General features: G+C 36.0%; 1 protein-coding gene across 7 annotated transcripts in view; it reads right to left on the reverse strand.

Annotated features, from left to right (window-relative positions):
* The window catches only part of NEDD4 (NEDD4 E3 ubiquitin protein ligase), a 162,542-nt gene that overhangs the window by 48,335 nt on the left and 88,937 nt on the right, over positions 1 to 25,270 (reverse strand). For 6 of the 7 annotated variants that reach the window (XM_021673874.2, XM_064365708.1, XM_064365709.1 and 3 more), the window contains one exon: positions 769 to 819. The exons of the other annotated variant lie outside the window; for it this stretch is intronic. In XM_021673874.2, coding sequence (XP_021529549.2) covers positions 769 to 819 — 51 coding nt within the window. The remainder of the gene's footprint in view (positions 1 to 768; positions 820 to 25,270) is intronic. 7 annotated transcript variants of the gene reach the window in all.

Raw genomic sequence — 25,270 nt, forward strand, 5'->3', positions numbered from 1 at the left:
ACTCATGTTGACTGAGGGTCAATGGATGGCCCTCAGTTCTTATGTCTTTTATAAGGAAAGCCCTTTATTCTCAGAGATTCTGCTGTTAACCTGTACAGTGATAACTCTCAATCCTTCTAGTTCCTTTTCCCTAAATAATTGATTTTTATCTCTCTGTCAGCAGTCCACTTTAAACTTTTTTTTCCTATCAAAACTCAGTATGTCCAAAAATATATTTTTTTAACATTTCAAAACAAAACGGACTTTCTTCCTCACTTTTCCACGAGATGCCACCTTTATCTTCCCAGTTCAACTTGTACTATCTTTACTTTTTGCTTATTTTCTTAGGCCTCCATGTCAGGCATGTGATTCAATAATGTTCTATTTTGCAGTGTTTCCTGAATCTGTTCTCCTTGCTATATGCTTAGTTCTGATTCTTAGTGTTTTATGTTTCTATTGTTGTAAACTATCTTAATTTTCTTCTGTGAGCTTAGGCACTCCTCACTCTAGTTATTCAGCAGAATATTTTCAAACTAATCTTTTTTACACAATGCTTTCCATGAGGTCAACAAATATCAGAAATTATTTATTTCTCACTGAGGTTCATGTATGAAAATCTTGAAAATGGAAACAGAAAATTGAAATGAGTTTTTAGAAAAGAGTATGCCTAAAATACAAAAGTAATATACATCTGATAAGTAAATTATTTACACTAACTATATTGTATATATGTAAGTATTTATTAAAAAAAATAAACACAAAAGGAAACTCATGGACACCTATACCAACCGGTAATGGATAAAGTGGAACATCCACTTGACCTAGGAAATCATCTCTTGTCTATAAGAGAAAGAAGAAAAAATATAATTAGTAATACACTCAATTTCTTTAGAAGATTTTGATGAGACAGTGCCACCATTCACAGAAAACGTAGATTTTTTTTTTTTTTAATTAAATCCTATGCAGCATTACTGGAAAATAAAATGTGGTACAACTTCTGATAATAGCAGAGTACCATATCTTAGATTAATTCTTCTGTGGATAACGATTATATTATGTGACAAAATACCAAAACAGCTATTTCAAAGTACAACAGAATGACCCAAAACAAGCAGAAACTGGAGGGAAGTCAATCCTTCAAAGAAGAAACTACACTAGGTAGGATTCAGTATTTATATGGCTTTTCCTCTAGCAGTATTCCACAGTTCACATAATGCAGACAGCCTAGAACTTAAGCTGAAATCCATACTATTACGGGCTTGAGGAGTCAGAAGGCCTAGTTTGGGGCTGACAACATATCTAGAAAAAGAGGAGAAAAATCCCAGAAAAAAAGAAGCCACCAGAGTTCCTCCAAATCTAAATATTATAAACTCTTACCCAAATCCCTAGTTTAACCCTGAACCAAACAAGTGAAAGGCAACAGCTAGAAGACTGAGAGGGCTGAGCACTGATTTCTGCTGATGTTCACCAAAAGGGAAGCAGAGTTTGGAGTTCAACTATGTTAACTAGCTGGAACAAAAATCAATACTCTTGACTGGGCACGGTGGCTCACACCTGTAACCCCAGCACTTTGGGAGGCCGAGGCAGGCAGATCACCTGAGGTAAGGTGTTTGAGATCAGCCTGGCCAACATGGTGAAATCCCATCTCTACTAAAAATACAAAAATTAGCCAGGCATGGTGGCATGTGCCTGTAATCCCAGCTACTTGGGAGGTTGAGGCAGGAGAATCGCTTGAATCCAGGAGATGGAGGATGCAGTGAGCTGAGACCGTGACGCTGCCCTCCAGCCTGGGCAACAGAGTGAGACTCCGTCTCAAAAAAAAAAAAAAAACACTCCTCAGGGAAATATAATAAAATTCATTGTCTCTATTAGTTACTATATTCATTGTCCAGCCTATAATAAAAAAAAAACCACTAGATGTGCAAAGAAATAAAAAAATGACCCAGTATCAAGAGAAAAAGTAATTAACAGAAACCAACCACAAGATGACCCAGATTGTGGAATAAGAAGACAGGGAAAATAAAGCAGCTATTATAAAGATATTCAAAGGACTTAAAAGAAAAATAAGGCCATAATGAATGAAAAGATGGGTAATCTCTGCAGTGAAATAGAAACTAAAAATGAATCAAATGTATATTTTATTTTATTTCATTTTATTTTTGAGACAGAGTCTTGCCCTGTTGCTCAGGCTAGAGTGTAGTAGTGCAATCACAGCTCATTGCAACTTCCACCTTCTGGGTTCAAGTAATTCTCCCATCTCAGCCTCCTAAGTAGCTGGGATTACAGGAGTGCACCACCATGCCTGGCTGTTTTGTTGTTGTTTTTTTTTTTTTTTGTATTTTAAGTAAAGATGGGGTTTCACCATGTTGACTAGTCTGGTCTTGAACTCCTAACCTCATGTGTTCTGCCCACCTTGGCCTACCAAAGTGCCTCCCAGAGGAGACAGCCACCTGGTGGCTAACTCCTGATATGATGCACTGAGAAATGCTTGTGCCCTTCTCAGTGCATCATATCAGGTATCAGACACCACACCTGGCCAAATATATGAAATAAATGAAAGAAAAAAATTCAGTGGATGGATTTAAAAGACGATTGAAGATGACTGGAGAAAAGTAACATGAACTTGAAGATACAGAAACAGAATTTATTTATATGAAAAATAAAGAGAACTTGAGGAAAAATTTCAAGCAGTCTGACACATTTAAAACTAGTGTTCCATAAAGGGGGATGGATAATAGGGCAGAAAAATATCTGGGGAAAAAAACAGCCAAAATATTCACACATTTACAAAAACACAAGCTGAGATAGTGAATAAAGTCAGTGAACTGAAGCAGGATAAATGTAAAGAAAACACAGGTAGGTATATCATTATTAAATGCTGAAAACAAAAGATAAACAGAAAATCCTGAAAGCAGCCTAATAAAAACAATACATTACACACAAAAGAATAAAAATACAAATAATGGTTGACTTCTCATCAAAAACAATGGAAGCCAGAAGAAAACTGAATGGTATCTATAAGTGCTGAAAGAAAAAAAGTACCAAGAATTCTATATCTAGGAAAAATTATCCATCAAAAAGAAAAGAAAAAGAAAAATACTCTTGGATAAAGTTGAGATAATTTGTCATCAGCAGACGAATTGTTGGCACTACATAATATGCTATAGGAAGTTCTTCAGGCTGAGGATAAGTGGCACCAGATAGAAATTCAGATCTAAAGATACGAGTAATAAAGAGCAAAATGGTAAACATGTGGGTAAAGTTTTTTTTTTAACTACCTTCTCAATTTCTTAAAGAACAAATTGTTATATACAGAAAAAATTAAATCGCTACACTATGGGTTTAAAAAATGCAGATGTAATGCAAATGACAACATTGTGCAAAAAATAGGTGCAATAATCACATCTATGTTGTTGCAAGACTTACATTTTATATAAAGTGGTATGATGAATAGCAGTTAATCATTAATTGACTGAAGAACTAAGAAGCCCTGAGAAGAGTTAAAATGGAATACTGCAAATATCTGACTAACCCAAAATAAGGCAGGAAAAGAGAAACAAAGAAACAGATGAGATGAACAGAAATAAACTGCACATTCTGAGTACTAAATCCAGCCATATAAATTATGACAGACTAAATAGTCCAATTAAAGACAGAGATTGTCAGGCTGAATAAAAATGCAAAACCTAACTATATGTTGCCTATAAAAGACACCTATCATTATTATTTAAAAATATTTTATTAAATATTTTTCATCTTTTTCACTTTTTTCCTTTTCTTTTTTAAAGAGACAGAGTTTTGCCATCTTACCCAGGATAGTCTCAAACTCCTAGGCCCAAGCAATCCTCCTGCCTTGGTGTCTGAAAGTGCTAGGATTATAGGTGTGAGCCACTGTGCCCAGCCAACTTCTCATTTTAAAATAATTTCAGATTAAAAAAAAATTGTAAAATAGTATGAAGAATCCTCATGTAGTTTTCATCCAGATCCCCTAAAAGTTAACTTCTTAAATAGCCATATTTTAATGATCAAACTCAGAAGTACTATTAACTACTCTAAATTCAAAATTCACCAGATGTCTGATTAATTTTAGTCCAGAGTCCAATTCAGATTCACATACTGCATTTAGTAGTCCTGTCTCTTTAGTATCTCTTAATCTGGAAAGTACCTTAGTCTTTCTTTGTCCTTCATAATCTTGACATTTTTGAGGAGTACTAAGTAGTTATAGAACATTCTTGTAATATTTCTTCATGGTTGAATTTAGATTATGTATTTTTTGCAAGAATACCATAACGGTGATGCCTGTGCCCTTCTCAGTGCATCATATCAGGAGGCACATGACACTGATTTATTGCATTACTAATGATATTAACTTCAATCATTTGGTTAAGGTGCTGTCTTCCAGGTTTCTCAATATTTTCCCCTTTGTAATTAACAGTATCTTGTGGGAAAATCCTTTGAGGTTATGTAAATAGCCCATTTCTCGTCATATTTTTGCTCACAAACTTTAGCATCCACTGATGATTCTTATCTGCAACAATGATTACTGTGGTGCTTGCCAAATGCTGACTTTCTATTTCTACCATTTCCATTATTCTTTCATATTAATTAATTATAGCTCTGCTGAAATAATTTCCCCCTTCCTCCCATTTATACATTCTGCCACTTATTTTTATCATCACAAACTTACTGATATTTATGTTATATTATAAAATATAATCCATTACTGTCACTTATTTTTTTATTCAAATTGTCCCAGATCTGGTCATTGAGAGTCACTTCAGGTTAGTTTTTTTGCATTTCTGACATCTCCTCAATTTTTTTGTGTACTTCCTTACTTTTTGGTACCACAAAACATTCCATATTCAGCATATGCTTTCCTTATCCCTGCCCAACAATCAGCCACTTCTCCAGAGAACCCTGATAAATTTTACTGGAGAATCATATTCAAATACAAAGACCTGGGTTCAAGGTGCTTATTACTTTTAGGCTCAAGAAATGACCTTTAAATGCAAATACACAGATAAATTGAAAATAAAGGTATGAAAAAAATAATCAGGTATACAGTAAGTATAAGTGGCCATAATATCAGACAAATTAGATTTCATGATGAGGAGTACTGTCACAAATAAAAAGAAACATTTCATTGAGAAAATATACTTTTTCTAAGGGAATAGAAATGTAATTAGCCTTCAAAAACTTCTCAAGGTCTTTACAAAAGTTCCATGTAGCTAACCACTTCTCTTTATTTCTAAGAAACTTGAAGTCTTAAGTGTTCAGTGTTATTTCCAATAAAGTAAATAACTAAAGAAAAAAAAAAAAGAAACATTTCATAATAATAAAGAGATCAATTCATAAAATATTACTATAAGTCAACAACATGAATCAATAATCAACAGAAAAACTATCCAATTAAAATGGGCATAAGACTTGAACAGATATTTCAAACAAGAAGATAAATGAATGGTAAATGTTATATGAAAGGATATTTATCACTATTAGTAATCAGGGAAATGCAAATTAAAATCACAATGCAGTACCAATTCAAACCCCCTGGAACAGCTAAAATAAAAAAAGTCTGACAATAACAAATATCGGTCAGGATGTGGAGCAATAAGAACTCTCTTAGAGAGTTAAACATATACCATTATATGACTAAGAAATTCTACTCCTTGTATTTTCTTGAGAATAAAAACAAATGTCCTCTAAAATACTTCTTCAAGGAAGTTCACAGAATTTCATTCATAACAGCATACGCTGGAAATAACTCAAATGTCCTTTGAAAGATGAAACTGTGGTATATGCAAGCAATATAATTAGCAATGAAATGAAATAAACTTACACACAAAATAAGATAGATAAATCTCAAAGAAAAGTTTTTTTTTTTTTTTTTTGGAGACGGAGTTTCACTCTTGTTGCTCAGGCTGGAGTGCAATCTTGGCTCACTGCAACCTCCACCTCCTGGGTTCACACGATTCCCCTGCCTCAGCCTCCTGAGTAGCTGAGATTACAGGCATGTGCCACCACACCCAGCTAAGGTTTTTGTATATTAGTAGAGAGGAGGTTTCACCATGTTGGCCAGGCTAGTCTTGACCTCCTGACCTCAGGTAATCCACCTGCCTGGGCCTCCCAAAGTGCTAGGATTATAGGCGTGAGCCACCATGTTGGCCAGTAAAGTTTGATTATAAAAAGAAGATATAAAAGAGTACATGCTGTCCTATTTAATTTACATGAACCGTAAAAGAAACAAAAATGGAAGAACTGGAAGAGTAGATGACAGCAGAGCAAGAATTAACATAATAAGTGAAAGTCCTAATACCAAACAGTAAGTATCTCCCCAACTTTTTTCTTTGTTTCACTTGGCTTCTAGAATACTGGCAGACAAATGTATATTTCTCAGGAAAGAAAATTCCTCTCTGGAACAACTAAGCAACCCAATAAGACAGATTTACAGATATTAAAACCTGGAAGTCTTTCAATAAAATGACTAATTCTCTCTGCTCACCCCAAAGTGAAGTCCACGAGTCAGTAGATGCCCATGAACAAAACCCTTCCAGTAAATACTGGAATCTTATACATTATGGACAGTTAAGGACTACTAAATATTTGGGGAAAGTTTATAACATGAAACACATAAAACACATAGCCCTAAATCAAAGAAGTGAGTCTGATGAATAAGAATCAGTCAAATTGCAAGAAAAATACTTCAGAAAAAAACATAATATTCTCAGAGATAAGAGAAGGTGAACCATCTGTCAAACAAAATAGGAGGCTGCAAAAAAGAAGCAATTAGAGGACAAGAAATATCTCTTAGAAATGAAAAATATAACTCAAATAAAAACTTCAAGATAGAGTTAGAATACAGAGTTAAAAAAATTCTCAGAAAGTAGAACTACAAGACAAAATAATAAACTATAGGAGCCTACAAATAAGGAAATGACAGGAGAAAATTTAAAAGTCAACATTGAAATAATAGGCATTCCAGAAAGAAAAGAGGAAAGGGAGGAATTTATCAAAAAAGCATTGTAAGTAACTGCTTGAACTCAAGGAAGAGAACATTAAGAATAAAAGGGTCCCGTGAATATTAAGCAAAGCGCATGAAAGAAGAAAAGACTTGCTGCAAGGCACATCATTGTGACATTTCAGAGCACAGAGATAAAGAAATTCTAAAAGCTTGGAGAGTAACAAAGTAGATAATACACAAAAGATAAAAGAGTAATTCCTCCAAAATAATGAGAGAAAAATATTTCTTAAGTCGAATTCTATACTCAGAGAAACTATCTTTTTCAATTATGATGGTAGAATAAAGACACTTTCAGATACTGGTATTTTCATTTCAGATACTGGTAATGGAGGATATGCTTCACCAAATGAGCGAGTGTGCCATGATATGGAAGATGCAGGGAATTCAAGATAGGAGAGAAGCAAAGAGGAATCTCAGAAAGACAGGGAAAGGAAGTCTCAGAATAACAGTTATATAAGACCTAGAGAGCAACCAGTGCATACTGGAGTAGGAAGACAGCTACAAGAGACATGTTTCCTAGAAGAACAGGGATAATCATATCTACTAATAGGGTTTTGTGAGAATTAAATAAGAGAATACAAACAAAGTGCTTTACATAATATCCAGCACATAGTAAGTAGTAAATGTTAGCTAACATATATTTAAAATACTGGAGTATATCATGAAATCCCTGCTCCCCTTTCCCTAGACCAGTTCGTGGACATTTCAAAGACGTATATACTAGAAAAGGAGTATGGCTGGAGACTAAGGCCTAACAGATTAGCTTAGTTTAACATCATATTCCTATTTCAGGACATGAGTTGATAATTTTTGAAATGGGCAAGTTAGCTTTTAATGATGTTTTCAAGGCTATAATGTAGTATGTCTCTTTTATTTTCTTTTTTCTTTTTCTTTTTTTGAGATGGAGTTTCACTCTTTGTCCAGGCTGGAGTGCAGTGGTGTGATCTCAGCTCACTGCAAACTCCGCATACTGGGTTCAAGCGATTCTCCTGCCTCAGGCTCCTGAGTAGCTGGGATTACAGGTGCATGCCACCACGCCTGGCTAATTTTGTATTTTTAGTAGAGACAGGGTTTCACCATGTTGACCTGGGTGGTCTGGAACTCCTGACCTCCAGTAATCCACCCGCCTTGCCCTCCCAAAGTGCTGGGATTACAGACGTGAGCCACAGCGCCCAGCTAGTATGTTTCTTTATTCCTGTTTTTATCACAGGTAGATGTTATACTTCATAAGTCTGACCTGTAAGAAGTTATAAGTGAATAAGTAAAATATAACAAAAAATAGTAAAATCTCAACCAGGGGCCAGTGTGGTGGCTAATGTTTGTAATCCCAGCTTTGAGAGGCCAAGGTGGGCAGATCACCTGAGGTTGGGAGTTTGAGACCAGCCGGACCAACATGAGGAAACACCATTTCTACTAAAAATACAAAATTAGCTGGGCGTGGTGGCACATGCCTATAATCCCAGCTACTCAGGAGGCTGAGGCAGGAGAATCGCTTGAACCCAGGAGGCGGAGGTTGAGGTGAGCGCCGAGATTGGCCACTGCATTCCAGCCTGGGTAACAAGAGCGAAACTCGGTCTCAAAAAAAAAAAACAAAAAACAAAAAACTCAACCAGGATGACTGAGGAATAAAATATTTGGGTAATTGAATTATCTAGTTAACTTAGGTTTAGGTTTAACCAGATTTAAAAAAGAAAATATTTTTCTTGGTTCAGTCTTATTAAATAGTCTTGTCCTGAGTAAACAGAATACACTGAGCATCTGTATGTTTGATGATTTGTGACCCTGCAGTGCTTAAAAAACATAGCTATGATCAACTGTCACTAGAGTAATACAGGCACAGAACAGGGTTTCTCACCTTGGGCACATCTGACAATTTGAGCCAGATAATTTTGTTGTTGAGGCTGTCTTGTGCATTGAAGGATATTTAGCAACATTCCTGGCTTCTACCCACCGTGTGTTAGTAGTACCCACCCTCCAGTTATAACAACCAAAAACATTTTCTGGCTATACCAAAGTCCCCTGGGTGGCAACATCATACTGCTACAGATTAAAACCGAATGTTCCAACAAATGTGCAAAAGTCTCTCCCTAATTTTGGTTCTTAAAAGTAACAGCTTTAGGTAGGAAGTGGAGCAACATGACCAAATAGAAGCCTCCACTGATCATCCTCCCTGTGGAAACACAAAATTTTAAAACTACACAAAAAAGTACCTTCATAAAAACCAAAAATCAGGTGAGGAATCACAGTATCTAGTTTTAACTTCACATCACTGAAAGAGGCACTGAAGAGGGCAGAAAAGAGAGTCTTCAATTGCTGACACCCACCCCCTCCACCCCTGGCAGTGGCTGCGTGGCATGGAGAATCTTGGCACTTGGGGTTGGGAGAGCTCAGAGATCGTGAAACTTTGCATCGGAACTCAGTGCTGCATTGTCATAGTGGAAAGCAACACTAGGCAGAACTCAGCCAGGGTCCGTAAAGGTAGCATTCAGACCAGCCAGAGCCAGTGGAGAAATGTCCATCCTAGTGGTTGGAACTTCAGTTCAGGCAAGCCTCACCACTGTGAGCTAAAGCACTCTGGGGTTCTAAATAAATATGAAAGATAGTTTATGCCCCAAGACCTGCAACTCCTAGGTAAGTTCTAGTGCTGTGCTGGGCTCGGAGCCAGTGAACTTGGGGGCAGGTGATCTAGTGAGCCACCAGGTGGAGTGGCTGAGGGAGTGCGTGTGCCACCCCTACTCCAACCCCAGGCAGTGCAGCATGCAGCTCTGAAAGAAACTCCTTCCTTTTGCTTGAGTAAAGAGAAGTCTGTCTTACAAACTGGATACCAGCTCAGCCATGGTAGGCTAGGACACTTGCTGACGAAAGAGCCTTGGGCCCTTAATAATCAGCAGCAGTAGCCAGATGCATACATTGTGGGCCTTAGGTGAGACTCTGAGACATATGGGTTTCAGGTGAAACCCAGCACATTCTCAGTTGTGTTGGCTATAAGGAGAGACTCGTTCTGCTTGAGAAGAGTAGAGGAAGAGTAAAGAGGACTTGGTATTAACAGTTTAGGTACCAGCTTGGCCACAGTCTGGTAAAGTACCAAGCAGGCTCTTGGGATCCCTGATGCCAAGGCTTGGTCCTTAGATGGCATTTCTGGACCTTCCCTGGGACAGAGGGTAGACCATTTCCCAGAAGGCTGAATTCCAGGCCTGGCAGCATTCACCACAAGCTGACTGAGAGCCCTGGGGCTTTGAGGAACACTGGTAGGGGCCTGCAGTACTCCCCTCAGCCCTGTGGCAGGAGTGGCCATGGGGAAACTGCCTGAGGAAAGGGAAGGGAAGAGTGGGAAGGACTTTGTCTTGTGGTTTGGGTGTCCACTTGGCTGCAGCAGAATAGAGTACCAGGTAGATTCCTAAGCTTTCTGACTCCAGGCCCTGACTTCCAGATGGCATCTCTGAATGCGCCCTGGGCCCAGGGTAACTTGTTGCCCTGAAGGGAAGGTCACAAGCCTGGCTGCCTTCACCTGATTATAGAGGCCTAGGGCCTTGGAGCAAACAGAGGTGGCAGCCAGTGAATAGTTACAGCAGGCCTTGGGTGAGACCCAGTGCTGTGCTGGCTGCAGGTCAGACCCAGTGCAGTCCCAATGGTGGTGACCACAGGGATGCTTGTGTTACTCCCTAGTAGCCTCCGAGTAGCTGGGATTACAGATGCCTGCCACCATGTTCGGTTAATGTTTGTACTTTTAGTAGAGACTGGGTTTCACCATGTTGGCCAGGCTGGTCTTGAACTCCTGACCTCAAGTGATCTACCCACCCTGGCCTTCCAAAGTGCTGGGATTACAGGCATGAGCACATGCCTGGCCCCAAGGTGGTACTTCTATGAGTGCAAGAGCCATGGCATTACTGGGCTTGGAGTGTCCCCTAACACACATATGGCCGCTGCAACCAAAACTTAGATCACAACACCCAAGTCCCTTTGAATACCTGGAAAGCCTTCCCAAGAAGGATGGGTAAAAATAAGCACAGACTATAATAAATACCTAACTTTTCAGTGTCCAGACATTGGCAAACATCCATAAGCATCAAGACCATCTAGGAAAATATGACCTCACCAAATGTGCTAAATAAAGCACCAGGGACTCATCCCAGAGAGGGAGATGTGACCTTTCAGACAGAGAATTCAAAAGAGCTGTTTTGAGGAAACCCAATGAAATTCAAGATACACAGAAAAAGAATTCAGAATCCTATAAGATAAATTTAACAAAAGATATTGGGAGAATGGAGCAGAAATTCTGGAGCTGAAAAAAGCAACTGACATATTGAATAATGCATCAGAGTCTGTTAATAGCAGAATTGATCAAGCAGAAGAAATAGTGAGTTTTATGACAGGCTATTTGAAAATTCACAGTCAGAGGAGACAAAAGAAAAATAATAAAAAACAATGAAGCACACCTATAAGATCTAGAAAATAGCCTCAAACAGGCAAATCTAAGCGTTATTGTCCCTAAAGAAGAGGTAGAGACAGAGATTGAGGTAGAAAGTTTATTCAAAGGGATAATAACAAAGAACTTTCCAAACCTAGAGAAAGATATCAAGTACAAGAAGGTTACAGAACACCAAGCAGATATGACCCAAGTAAGACTCCTCAAGATATTTATTAACCAAATTCCCACAGGTTAGGGGTAAAAAATGGATCCTAAAGCAGCAAGAGAAAAGAAACAAGTAACACATAATGGAATTCCAATACATCAGGCAGAGGAGTTTTCAGTGGAAACCTTATTACCTAGGAGATAGTGGCATGACATTTGAAAAGTGCTGAAGTAAAAAAAGTTTACCCTACAATAGTATATCTGGCGAAAATGTCCTTCAAACGTGAAGGAGAAATAAAGACTTTCATAGACCAATGAAAGCTGAGGGATTTTATCAACACCAGACCTGTGCTACAAGAAATGCTAAAGGTAGTTCTTCAGTCTGAAAGAAAATGATATTAATGAGCAATAGGAAATCGCTTGAAGGTACAAATTTCACTGGTAACAGTAAGAACACAGAAAGACATAGAATATTATAATACTGTAATTGTGGTGTGTAAACTACTCATATGTTAAGTAGAAAGACTAAAAGATGAACTAATCAAAAATAGTTAACTACAACAACTTTTTAAGATAGAGTGCAATAAGATATAAATAGAAATAACAAAAATTAAAAAGCAAGGGGACAAAGTTAAAGTATGGAGTTTTTATTAGTTTTCTCTTAGCTTGTTACTTTGTTTATGCAATCAGTGTTGTCATCAGTTTAAAATAATAATTTATAAAATATTTGCAAGCCTCTTGGTAACCTCAAATAAAAAGACATACAAAGGACACATAAAAAATTAAAAGAAAGAAATTAAAACATACCACCAGATAAAATCACTTTCACTAAAAGGAAGACAGGCAGGAAGAAAAGAAGGAAGAGACGACTACAAAACAACCAGAGAACAAATAATAAAATTGCAAAAGTAAGTCCTTAGTGAACAATAATAACACTGAATATAAACAGACTAAACTCTCTAATCAAAAGACATACAGTGGCTGCATAGATTAAAAAAACAAACCAAGACCCAACAATCTGCTGCCTACAAGAAACACATTTTACCTGTAAAGATATAAAGACTAAAAATAAAGGGATGGAAAGAGATATTCCATTAAAATGGAAATCAAAAAAGGGCATGAGTAGCTATAATTCTATCAGATAAAATAGACTTCAAGACAAAAACTATAAAAAAGACAAAGGAGGTCATTATATAATAATGGGTCAAGTCAATAACAGGATATAACAATTATAAATCTATATGTACCCAACACTGGAGGAGCACCTAGATATAAAAAGCAAATATTATTAAAGATAAAGAGATAGACCCCAATATAGTAATAGCTTGAGAATTCAACATCCCACTTTGAGCACTGGACAGATCATCCAGACAGAAAATCAACAAAGAAACATCAGACTTCATGAGCACTACAGACCAAATGGACCTAACAGATATTTATAGAACAATTCATTCAACTGCTTCAGATTACACATTATTCTCAGTGCATGGATCATTCTCAAGGATAGACCATGTATTAGGCCACAAAATAAGCCTTAAAACATTTTTAAAAATTGAAATAATTTCAACTATCTTCTTTGACCACAAAGGAGTAAAACTAGGAATAAGTAACAAAAGGAATTTTGGAAATGATACAAAAACATGGAAATTAACTAGTATGCTCCTGAATGAATGACCAGTGGGTTGATGAAGAAATTAAGAAATATATTAAAAATTTTCTTGAAACAAATGATAATGAAAGCATAACATACCAAAACCTCTGGAATACAGCGAAAGTAGTACTCAGGGGAAAGTTTATAGCTAAAAGTGCCTACACCAAAAAAGAAAAAAAAAAACTTCAAATAAACAGCTTAACAAGTACATCTTAAAGAACTAGAAAAGCAAGAGCAAACCAAACCCAAAATTAGTAGAAAAAAAGATATAATAAAGATCAGAGCAGAAATAAATGAAATTGAAATGAAGAAAACAACACAAAAGAGCAACAAAATAAAAAGTCAGTTTTTAAAAAAAGATAAACAAAATTAATAAATCTTTAGCTAGACTAAGAAAAAAAGAGAGAAAACCCAAATAAATAAAATCAGAGATGAAAATGGAGACATTACAACTGATACCACCAAAATTCAAAGGATCATCAGAGACTATGAGCAAGTATATAAAATAAATTGGAAAATCTAGAAGTAGATAAATTCCTAGACATATACAACCTATTAAGATTGAACAATGAAGAAATCCAGAACAGGACAGACCAATAACAATGAGATTGAAGCTGTAATAAAATGTCAGCAAGGAAAAGTCCAGCACCCAATGGCTTCACTGATGAATTTTATGAAACATTTAAAGAACTAATACCAATACTACTCAAACAATTGTGAAAAACAGAGGAAAAGGGAATACTTCCAAACTCATCATATGAAGCCAGTATTACCCTGAGACCAAAACAAAACAAAGACACATCCAAAAAAGAAAACTACAGGGCCACATCTCTGAGAAGTGTTGATACAAAAATCTTCAACAAAATACTAGCAAACCAAATTCAACAACCTGTTAAAAAGATCATTCATCATGATCAAGTGGATTCATTACAGGGATGCAAGGATGGTTCAAGATACGCAAATTAATCAATGTGATACATCGTATCAACAGAATGAAGTACTGATCATAAACAGAATGATCATTTCAATTGATGCTGAAAAAGTATTTGATAAATTTCAACATCATTTCACAATAAAAACCCTACAAACATGGGTATGGAGGGAATACAGCTCAACGTAACAAAAGCCATATATGACAGCCCCATAGCGAATATCATACTGAATGGAAAAAAAACTAAAATCCTTTCCTGTAACATCTGGAACATGATAGGAATGTCCACTTTCACCACTGTTATTCAATGTAGTAAGGGACATCCGAGCTACAGCAATCAGGCAAGAGAAAGAAACAAGAGGCATCCAAATTGAAAAGGAATAAGTCATATTATCCTTGTTTGCAGATGATATGATCTTACATTTGGAAAAATCTAAAAGACCATTAGAACCGATAAATAAATTCAGTAAAGTTGTATGATATATAATCAACACACAAATATCATAGCATTTCTATAGACCAACAGTAAACAATTTGTAAAAGCAATCAAGAAGGCAATTCCATTTATGATAACTACAAATAAACAACCTAGGAATTAACCGAAGAAGTGAAATATCTCTACAATTAAAACTATCAAACACTGATGAAAGAAATTGAAGAAGACATAAGAAATGGAAAGATATTTCATGTTCATGGATCAGAAGAATCAATATTGTTAAAATGTCCATACTACCCAAAGCAATCTACAGATTCAAAGCAATCCCTATCAAAATACAAATGACATTCTTCATAGAAATAGAAAACGCAATCCTGAAATTTAGACGGAACTACAAAATACCTAGAATAGCCAGAGGCATCCTAAGCAAAAAGAACAAAACTGGAGAAATCACATTACCTGACTTCAGATTATATTATAAAGCTGTTGTAACAAAAACAGCATGGTACTGGCATAAAATCAGACACACAGACCAATGGAACAGAATAGAGAACCCACAAACAAATCCATTCATCTACAGTGAATTCATATTGGATAAAGGTGCCAAGAACATCCACTGGGGAAAGGACAGGCTCTTCAATAACTGGTGCTGGGAAAACTGGATATCCACATGCAAAAGAATCAAACTAGATGCCTATTTCTCATCTTACACAAAAATCAAATCAAAATGGATTAAAGACTTAGATCTAACACCTCAAACTATGAAAGTAATAAAAGAAAACTTTGGAGAAACTCTGGAGACATTGGAGTGGGCAAAGATTTCTTCAGTAATACGCCACAGGCACAGGCAACCAGATCAAAATGTACAAATGGGATCACAACAAGTTAAAAAGCTTCTGCACAGCCCACAATAAACAATCAACAAAGTGAGGCGACAGCTCACAGATTAGGAGAAAACAGTACTACCATATAGTCTAGCAATCTCATTACCAGATATTGAAGAGACATGTGCACTTCAGTGCCGAAGAGAAATTTCAGCACTGTTTACAAAAGCCAACATTTGGAAGCAACCAAAGTGTCCATCAACAGATATATTGATAAAAAATGATACACAATGGAGTACTATTTAGCCATAAAAAGAATGAGATCTGGTCATTTGCAACAACATGGATGGAATTGAAGGTCATTATGTTAAGTGATGTAAGCCAGGCACAGAAAGACACACTTCACATGTTCTCACTTATTTGTGGGAGTTAAAACTTAAAACAATTGATCTCACTGAGATAGAGAGTAGAATGAGGTTACCAGAGGCTGGGAAGGGTGGTGGGGTGGAGGAAGTAGAGATGATTAATGGGCACACAAAAAAAATGGTATTTGATAGCACAAAAAGGTATCTATAGTGAAAAATAATTTAGTTGTATTTTTTTTTTTGGAGACAAAGTCTTGCTCTGTCACCCAGGCTGGAGTGCAGTGGTGTGATCTCAGCTAACTGCAACCTCCACCTCCCGGGTTCAAGCAATTCTTGTGCCTCAGCCTCCAGGAGTAGCTGGGATTACAGGCATATGCCACCACACCCAACTAATTGCTTGTATTTTTCAGTAGAGATTGGGTTTCATTGTTTTCTCTGGTCTTGAACTCCTGAGCTGGCAATCTGCCCACACTGGCCACTTCAAGTCTGGTCTTGAACTCTTGAGCTCAGGCAATCTGCCCACATTGGCCTTCCAAAGTGCTGGGATTACAGGAATGAGCCACCACACCCAGACTAATTGTACATTTAAAAATAACTAAAAGAGCATAATTCTACTGTTTGTAACAGAAGGGATAAATGCTTGAAAAGATGTATACTCCATTTACTCTGATGTGATTTTTACACATTGTATGCCTGTATCAAAATATCTCATGTACCCCATAAATACATATGCCTCATATGTACCCACAAAAATTAAAAATTTTAAAAAATTTATTAAGATATAATTCACATGCCATACAATTCGCCTACTTAAAGTGTACAATTCAATTTTTTTTAGTATTTTCACAGAGTTATACAACTATTAGATAATCAATTTTAGAACATTTTCATCACCCACAAAGAAAATCCATACACATCAGCACTCACTCCCCATTTCCCCACCCCTCTTTCAGTCCTAGGCAACCACCAGCCACTTTCTGTCTTTATGGATTTGCCTACTCTATATATTTCATCTAAGTGGAATTATAGAATACGTGGCCCTTTATGACTCACTTCTTTTACTTAGCATGTTTTCAAGATTCATTCACACTGTAGCATTTCTTTTTTTATTGCTGAATATTACATTTTATGGATATAACACATTTTATTTATCCATTTTTCAGTTATTGACATTTGGGTTGTTTCAACTGTTTGGTTATTATAAATAATGCTGCTATGAACATTTGAGTAAAACCTTTTGTATGAACATATGTTTTCATTTCTCTTGGATAGGTACTGAGGAATAGAATTTGCTAAAAATCTGCCAGACTGTTTCCCAAAGTTGTTTCACCATTTTACATTTCTATCATCAGTGTAAGAAGATTTCAATTTCAATTTCTCCTCACCCTTACCAACAATGGCCTGTCTTTATGACAATACCCTTCTTACTGGGTGTAAAGTAGTCATTGTGGTTTTTTTGCATTTCCCTGACAGCAAACGAGGTTGGGCATCTTTTCATGTGCTTATTGTGCTTAACTTCCTAAAATCTCTTATACATCCTCCCTACAGCTTTCATCTCCATTGGAGAGGCAGTGCCTGGTCACCGAGGGACACAAAAAAACTCATCCCCTCCCATCTCCCTAAAAAAAATCACCTGTTTTTACTGCTCCATATTCCTTGTTCATTGATTGTCTTTGTGAGCAAAAGAACAAAAATCCCACATAATGAGAATGTTCTTGTCTCAAGTTTTAAATATTTTAAATATTTCTGGCAACAGTGTCTTTTTTATTTAAAGCCAATGATCTGAAATGAGCTTCTTCACTTTTACATAAAATGAAATGATCCCAAATACTGTATTTCCAATATTGGAAGAATGAAAAAATTTTCCAAACTAAAAGTCAAGATACATAGTCTCAGAAGGAGATGGAGAATCTGAAACTGGGAACTACCCTGGAAAGTCTGGGACATATGGTTGCTATAAATATAGGACAATTAGAGGTTCTTTTTCCACTTACAAAGGAAAAGTAATAGTTTTAAATTCATTCCTATGAAGGCAAGTCAGTCTGTGATGTTCATTAATATTTCCCTAGCCAACCAATTGTTCCAAATTCTGAATATCAAGCATTTCTTTGCAAGAGTTATTTCCTATATTTGAACTACATGCAGCCTACTTCATAAAAGAAATTTGCATTTGGTAAAATATAAGTAATTTAAGAATGCCCGAAAATCTGAAAAAGAATTTAGAACACCGGGTAATTTTAAACAGGACCACAGTTTAGTAAGTAAATAATACCTTTTCTAATATTATAATGACATGAATTTCAGTTTCTTAAAACAATTTTTAGAACATAAAAAGAAAAAATATCCAAATTGCTGTTTTTGTAAAAACTTTGTTTAGAACTAAAGATGCTCTAATTTTAGGAGGACAAATGTTATTAACTTTACTTAATAAGAATAAATAGTGGCTGAATGTTATGCTTTAAGAGAATCCAATGTAATAAAAAATCAGAATTTAAAAAACAGTCAAGTTAAAGTGTCACAACTTTTAAGAATATTTTGCTTTAAAAAGAGTTTCTATTAAATATGATTTATAGGCCGGGCGCAGTGGCTCATGTCTGTAATCCTAGCACTTTGGGAGGCTGAGGCGGGTGGATCACCTGAGGTCAGGAGTTTAAGATCAGCCTGGCCAAAGTGGACAAACGCTGTCTCTACTAAAAATACAAAAATTAGCCAGGTGTGGTGGCGGGCACCTAAAATCCCAGCTACTTGGGAAGCTGAGGTAAGAGAATTGCTTGAACCCAGGGGGTGGAGGTTGCAGAGAGCCAGGATTGTACCACTTCTCTCCAGCCTGTGCAAAAGAGTGAAACTGTCTCTAAATAAATAAATAAATAAGAATTATAAATAATTTCCCAGGGCAAATCTACTGCATAAAGCAAAGGATTATAGAAAGAATAATTTCTTCACAGTCAGAGGCCAACAAGATAGCCAAGGTTTTCTGCTGTAATATCAAACTTTTTGTTTCAACCATGCTTTTTAATCACTAAAAATAAATTTTATACCTGAACATGAGATATAGCATAGTTTATGGTTTTTCAATTTTCAGACTTAGCTATCAGCACTTTTCTTTCAAGATCATTTTTTAAAAGTAAATTTAAAATATAAGTAACACATATACCAAGTACAAAATCAAAAAGAAAATAAAAGAGTTCCTACCCTCCAGCTACCCATTTCTATCCTCTGTCCTTGCAAAAGGTGATAGCTGTTTATTTTTGTGCCTGAGTATCGCTTTAGAGTTTTCTCTGACATAGTGTTCTGCATCTTGCACTCCCCTACTTCAACATTATCTCTCATACTTTGTTCACATATTAACATATATATAGATGCTTTACCTTTTTGGTGGTTACATGGTATGCCATTATATGGAATACCAAAATTTACTTAACTAGTTCCCTACTGACAATTAGATTGTCAATCTGAATTGAGACTGACAATCTAAATGATTTCAAATCTTCTGCTATCACAAAAAATGCATCAACTGATAAACTGGTATATATCATTTTGCATATATACATAAAATAATTTTTATTTTGTGTAATAATAAAGACTACAGTAAACCAACCTGAAATAGAAACAGATCTCAGTGATTCATTGGATGCTACAGAAGGAAATACTTTTCTGAGTGAGCCAAGAAGCGTATATAAATTTAAACTACCTTTCTTCAAAGATAAGATCAAGATCAAAGATTTAAGATCAAGAGCCTTACATTTATATTAATATCTTAACCATTGCCAATAACAACTGTCTTCACAGAGCTGGGTTATAATGCTCTATGCGCAAATGTCATGGTTCCTCTGTATAGATCATACAATTCTAAAAAATAGAATTGGGGCAGGCAGTAAGAAAAGAAATTGAATTTACAGCCATAAAAATGTTCAAGCCATTATTAATCATATTATTTAAATTAAGCTAAGAGATCAAGAAATACTTGAGAGATCACAGAATACCAGAACAGAATTAAAAACTGTGAAGCTGAAACAGTAAAAGTGAAATTATCTGAGAACCTCTTTGTTAAAAGTGCAGTTTAAATTTCCATTCCATTTATAAGACATTAAATTTTTTATTCAAACAGATAAAAAGTGGGTATTTTGACACAGATGACATTCACACATGAATCTCTCAGAAAAATAAACAGAACTTACATGAATGGACCATGTATAGTATTTTAAAAATAAGGAACCATATTTTTCTGCTTGCTGAATAGTATTTTTAAAATAAGGAACCATTCTGCTGATATTTTTCTGCTTGCTGAATAAAAACTGTTATTTAAAATGAACACCCTTCCTCTCAAAATCCATACTGTATGGATTCATATTACATACTATAGATAGAAAAAAGGCTCATAAAAATCACTGTAAATTTAACTTAACTGTTTTCTAAGATAAACCAACCTTACTAAATAAAATTGCATTTGTATAGCTTCTTCTTTCCTGCTTCCTTATAAACTGTGCTTTATACTCTAATCTGCTTATTTAAAACATTTTCCTAAGAAGTTCAAGATTTATTGAGTCAATCTTTTTAGTATGTCAAGGAGGAAATGGAGTTAGATAAACAATTTAATCTGTGCTATAAAATCACAGTGCTTTGGAAACTGGATATCCTTGCATAAAGCAAGCATTACATGTCTTAGGTTTGTGATTTGCTCGGCCTCTAGCCTATCTGGTAGATTTGACTCTAAGACAAAAACTGTATAGCCAGCTCTCTGTATCTGTGGATTCAACCAATCCAGGATCAAAAATATTTGAAAAGAAAAAAATAACACAATAATAAAAAATAATACAAATTAAAAAACAATACAAGTATTTACACAGCATTTACATTGTATTAGGTATTATAAGTAATCTAGAGACGACAAAGTGTATGGGAGGATGTGTATAGGTTACATGCAAATTTTATACCATTTTATTTAAGGAACTCAAGTATCTGCTCATTTGGGTGTCTGTGGGGGTTCTGAAACCAATTCCCCTGCAAATACCAAGAGATATCTGTACTTCATTTTTTGATAATAGCTTCACACTACTTGAAATTCTACAGCCCTTAGAAACCCTCATATCTTTAAAAGGGACTTTTGCCTCATAGATTGGGGTGAGGTGGAAGTCAGGAGAAACCACTTTCTAAATCAGTTTCGGTTTGAGTTATTGTCCTTTGAATTTTAGTTTCTTTGGAGTTCTCTCTGATTATCACAGACTTGCGAAAACAGATGATTTACCCTGCCAAGTTTATCTTTACACGCTTTAAAGTTTCATTCGTAATTTATTGTGAGGATTTAAAAACACAAACCATTTTTTAATATGCTACAGGAAAGAAGGAATCTGAAGCAGACAAGACATAACAGGAATCAGAGGTTGTGTCCATATCAAATATAAATAGGATTTTTAAATTATTTCCAAAGTTAATATATTTCCAACACTTTTAGAAGCAATTTATACTGTATGCTCCTAAACTAGATGACTTCTAAAGATGAGAAAAAGGTTTTGCATTTATTTCAACTTACTTTCCACCTCTAAAAAAGGGAGGGGCTCATCCCATTGTTTCAAATTTGTATTTCTGAACAAAGGAAAATAACAAGAGGACTAAGTGGATAAAGTTATAATTTAGTCAGGAAATACCCAGAGCTAGGTTACTGCTAATATGGATAAAGCTCTCCCTTTCCGAAAGAAAAGTATTCACTTTTGACTGAAAATAGAGATTCACACTTCTGAGCACCAATAAATTATGATATTAATTTTTTTCTTTTTAGAAATGTCTGCCAAGCTACTAGGGAAAGGAAAAGATAACTTTCGAAGAGATGGAAACTAATATTCTCTGGAGAATTATCTCTGCAGTTTAAATGAGAAATGAAATTAGCAGATGGCTGCTACTATTACAAAAGATATAGTGCCTTCAATTCTAAGAAACCAAGGAACTGAGCTGTGTACAATCTCGGATATTCAATTTAAAAACAAGTAAGTGTGAGAAGGTGAACTTTAAAACAGATAAACAGGAAACCATCTCTTTAAAATGGATAAAAGGAAGCTGTAGTAGCCGAGGAAAGCTGGAGGCTCTGCGTCCAACCTAATCTAGAATTTCAAGATTCAGACTGAATTTCAGTGTGTGTTAGAATCACCTGATAGACTTTTTAAAGGCAGATTGCTGGGCTATTCCCCCAGAATTTCTGATTCTGCTGATCTGGGATGATGTGTGAGAATTTGCAGTTCTCAGGTTTTACTAATGCATCTGGCCAGCAATATACCTTGAGAAACACATCTCTATTTAATGTTTGGAGAAACCAGGAGGAGTAAGCAATGATTGTTAACAGCTGAAGATAAATTAGCAGGCCATCTAGCGCTGGCCATAAAATTGGGATACATTTGGTTAAAACAAGCTCAAAAGTTTATTTCCTACAGAACTCTAGGAACTTAGATTTATTAGTGTGCATCATGGTATTCCAAGATGTAACATGTGGCATTATACAAACTTATCTGCCAATGGAATAGGTTTTATATGAGGCATCTTACAGACTGGTGAGGACCATATTTCAAAAATACTCGTCCAGAGGAAAAACTAAATTCCTTGGTGTGGGATTCTTGTTTGTTTTTTCCAATCTGCCTTGCAGCCTTCTATTCTTCTGTTAACAAGAGCCACCCAGTAGCTGCAATGATCCTATATTTTGCCCTCTCAAGCTCACTTGGCACCCTCTTTTTGGAAAGTTTATTTTTCATCTCTGCCTGTGTAAATCTTTATCTACTTGTAAGATCCAGCTCAATACCATTTTATTTTTGGTTTTATTTTTATTTATTTGAGACAGATTCTCACTCTGTTGCCCAGGCTGGAGTGCAGAGGCATGATCTTGGCTCACTGCAACCTTCACCTCCTGGGTTCAAGTGATTCCCCTGCCTCAGCCTCCCCAAGTAGCTGGCATTACAGGCGTACACCACCATGTCTAGCTAATTTTTGTATTTCTTGTAGAGAAGGGGTTTTGCCATTTTGGTTAGGCTGGTTTCAAACTCCTGGCCTCAAGTGATTCACCTGCCTCAGCCTCTCAAAATGCTGGGATTACAGGGTGAGGGACTGCGCCTGGCCTCAATGTCATTTTAATTCAAATTTACCTGATGAGACTAAATTGCTAATTTCCTCCTCTGTAATTCTACTTCATCTTGTATCGATTTTTAACATCTGTATTATAGTACTCTTGCACTCCAACCAGACTGTAAATTCCTTGAGATCAACAAATATTAGTGTCCAGCTTCTAGCGTCAGACTCCAGGTTAAGTGCAGGACGGTATTTCTGATATCACGGAGCCTCCAGTCTTGCATGGCTGACAAACATACATATAATTAAAACCTATGTAAAAACTATAAAGTACAAAATTCTATTCATGTATATAGAAATGTTAAGGAAACCTTTTTATATTTATGAATATAAGATTTATAAAAATTATCATGTTAAACATGATTGATATGGCATGGCTTAATGGAAAACTTTGCTGTATCATCTTTGTCTCACTTAATGACTCCTCTGTAAACACTGGCTATTTGGACCCGAGGAAGTGCTCTAGGATGTGGAGGTAATTTTCCAAGAAGGAAACAGGGATAGTTCTGGCATTACAAAACCACATCAGGAGTTGTGACAGGAAATACTACAATATCAAAAGAAGATGGTATCCAATTTTCTTTGACTTTTCAGGCACTAGATTCTTGAAGTCCCACTTTGTCCATTTCAAAAGGGTATGTTCAATTTGGAGCAATAACTGTGAGGGTTAAATGACCTGCTCAACTCCCTGCAGTCTGTCTTCTTCAACCTGGCCTTGAATTTAGCTTTCTGCCAGCAGTTTGACAGCCTGGTAATGTTTGGGCTCCAGACTGGTTTATTAATTCCCTGCCCATGTGTCCTCCCGGCTTTGACTGTGGCTTATGTTCCTGCATCGTTTATTGGCTTTCCTGCCCCAGGCAGTGAATTGTGTTTGCTTCAAGTTGTGGGAAGTTGTCTTCCTTATGAAGGGGTGATCCACACTTTCCCCTACGCTTTTCCCCAGCTTTCCACATCCGGTTCCTGACCTTTCCTGCCCTCTAGTGGCCACGAGCCACACTCCCATCCTCAGCTGTGGAATCTGCACATAGTAAGGTTTGATAGATTACAATATTTTATGTGAATTTCTATTATTCAAATGCCATGATATTATAACCCTGATCTTCTGTTGACATTACCGCACAAATAATAAACACATCCAAGAGAGGTGAAATCCACAACTCAAGTGGACTTAAAACTCAGATAAAACTACCCCATTTAATAGTTTAAGTATAATCTAAGAATGTTTACACAGTGTTTCAAAGGAAGGTTAAAAATAATTCCTAAGTTTTTCCATATAGTGTAAGGCCTACCAACACACTGCACATAGATGGAAGTCACTATTTAGCTCATCATTTGGTTGTTATATTTATTGCTCCAGATTCCGATTACAATCATTTTCAAAGGTAACTGAATCTAAAAGTTATAAACGACTGAACTTCATATTCAATTTTTTGCTATGTATTAAACAATATTAGCATTAGTGGGCCTGAAAAACACTGTTAACAACTCAGGCTTTATGAAGGTTTTCAGTCTATAGACTTTACTGAAGTTATCCTCCTGCAAACTTCCTTAAATCATGGCAAGCAACCTTGAAGCTTACAATCATTTCAACTCTCTGATCCTTCTTCAATAATTTCACAACATCTTATATGTGTTCTTTGTCTTCTGTGCCGTCACAGACTGCCCCATCAGAAGTTGGGATAACGTCTTCTACTCTTTTGTATTTCACAACAAAGAACTTTTCTTTTTGAGACAAGGTGTTACTCTGTTGCCCAGGCTAAATACAGTGGCACAATCGTAGCTCACTGGAACTTGAACTCCTGGGTTCAAGTGATTCTCCCACTTCATCCCCTGAGTACCTGGGACTATAGGCAAGCGCCACTACACCTAGATAATTAAAATTATTATTTATTTATTTATTTTTTATAGCCACAGGGGTGTCACTCTGTTGTCCAGGATGGTCTTGAATGTTAACATGATCCTCCAACCTCAGTCTCTTAAATGCTGGGCTTACAGGCATGAGCCACTGTGCCTGGCCAGCAAAAGACCTTTAAAAAGCAAAATCTGTTTGTTAGATTTTTAGCAGTCTTTTCCCTTTTCAACAAATAGTATTAAGCACAAATGATGGACACTGGTCAGTGAAAACAAAGATTTATTCTCAGTACAATAAACACATTGCAAGAAGTATGTGTAAAGATTGTACATATGGGCAGAGAATATTTCCAAAAAACAAACAAAGTAATTTTCTTCTTCTTCTTCTTCATAATTCTCTCTCTATCTCTTTTACAAACCTTGATACAAGACTACATTATGCAGTGGCAGAATAAAATGTTTTCTATAAAAACTTTTACTTTTTGAAATGAATAACCTTTTCTTAGTTTTTAAAAATATATTTCAGAAGTAG

The sequence above is a fragment of the Aotus nancymaae genome, unplaced genomic scaffold (assembly GCF_030222135.1).
Source record: "Aotus nancymaae isolate 86718 unplaced genomic scaffold, 86718_ANA_hifiasm-v0.15.2.pri h1tg000062l, whole genome shotgun sequence".
Taxonomy (NCBI): domain Eukaryota; kingdom Metazoa; phylum Chordata; class Mammalia; order Primates; family Aotidae; genus Aotus; species Aotus nancymaae.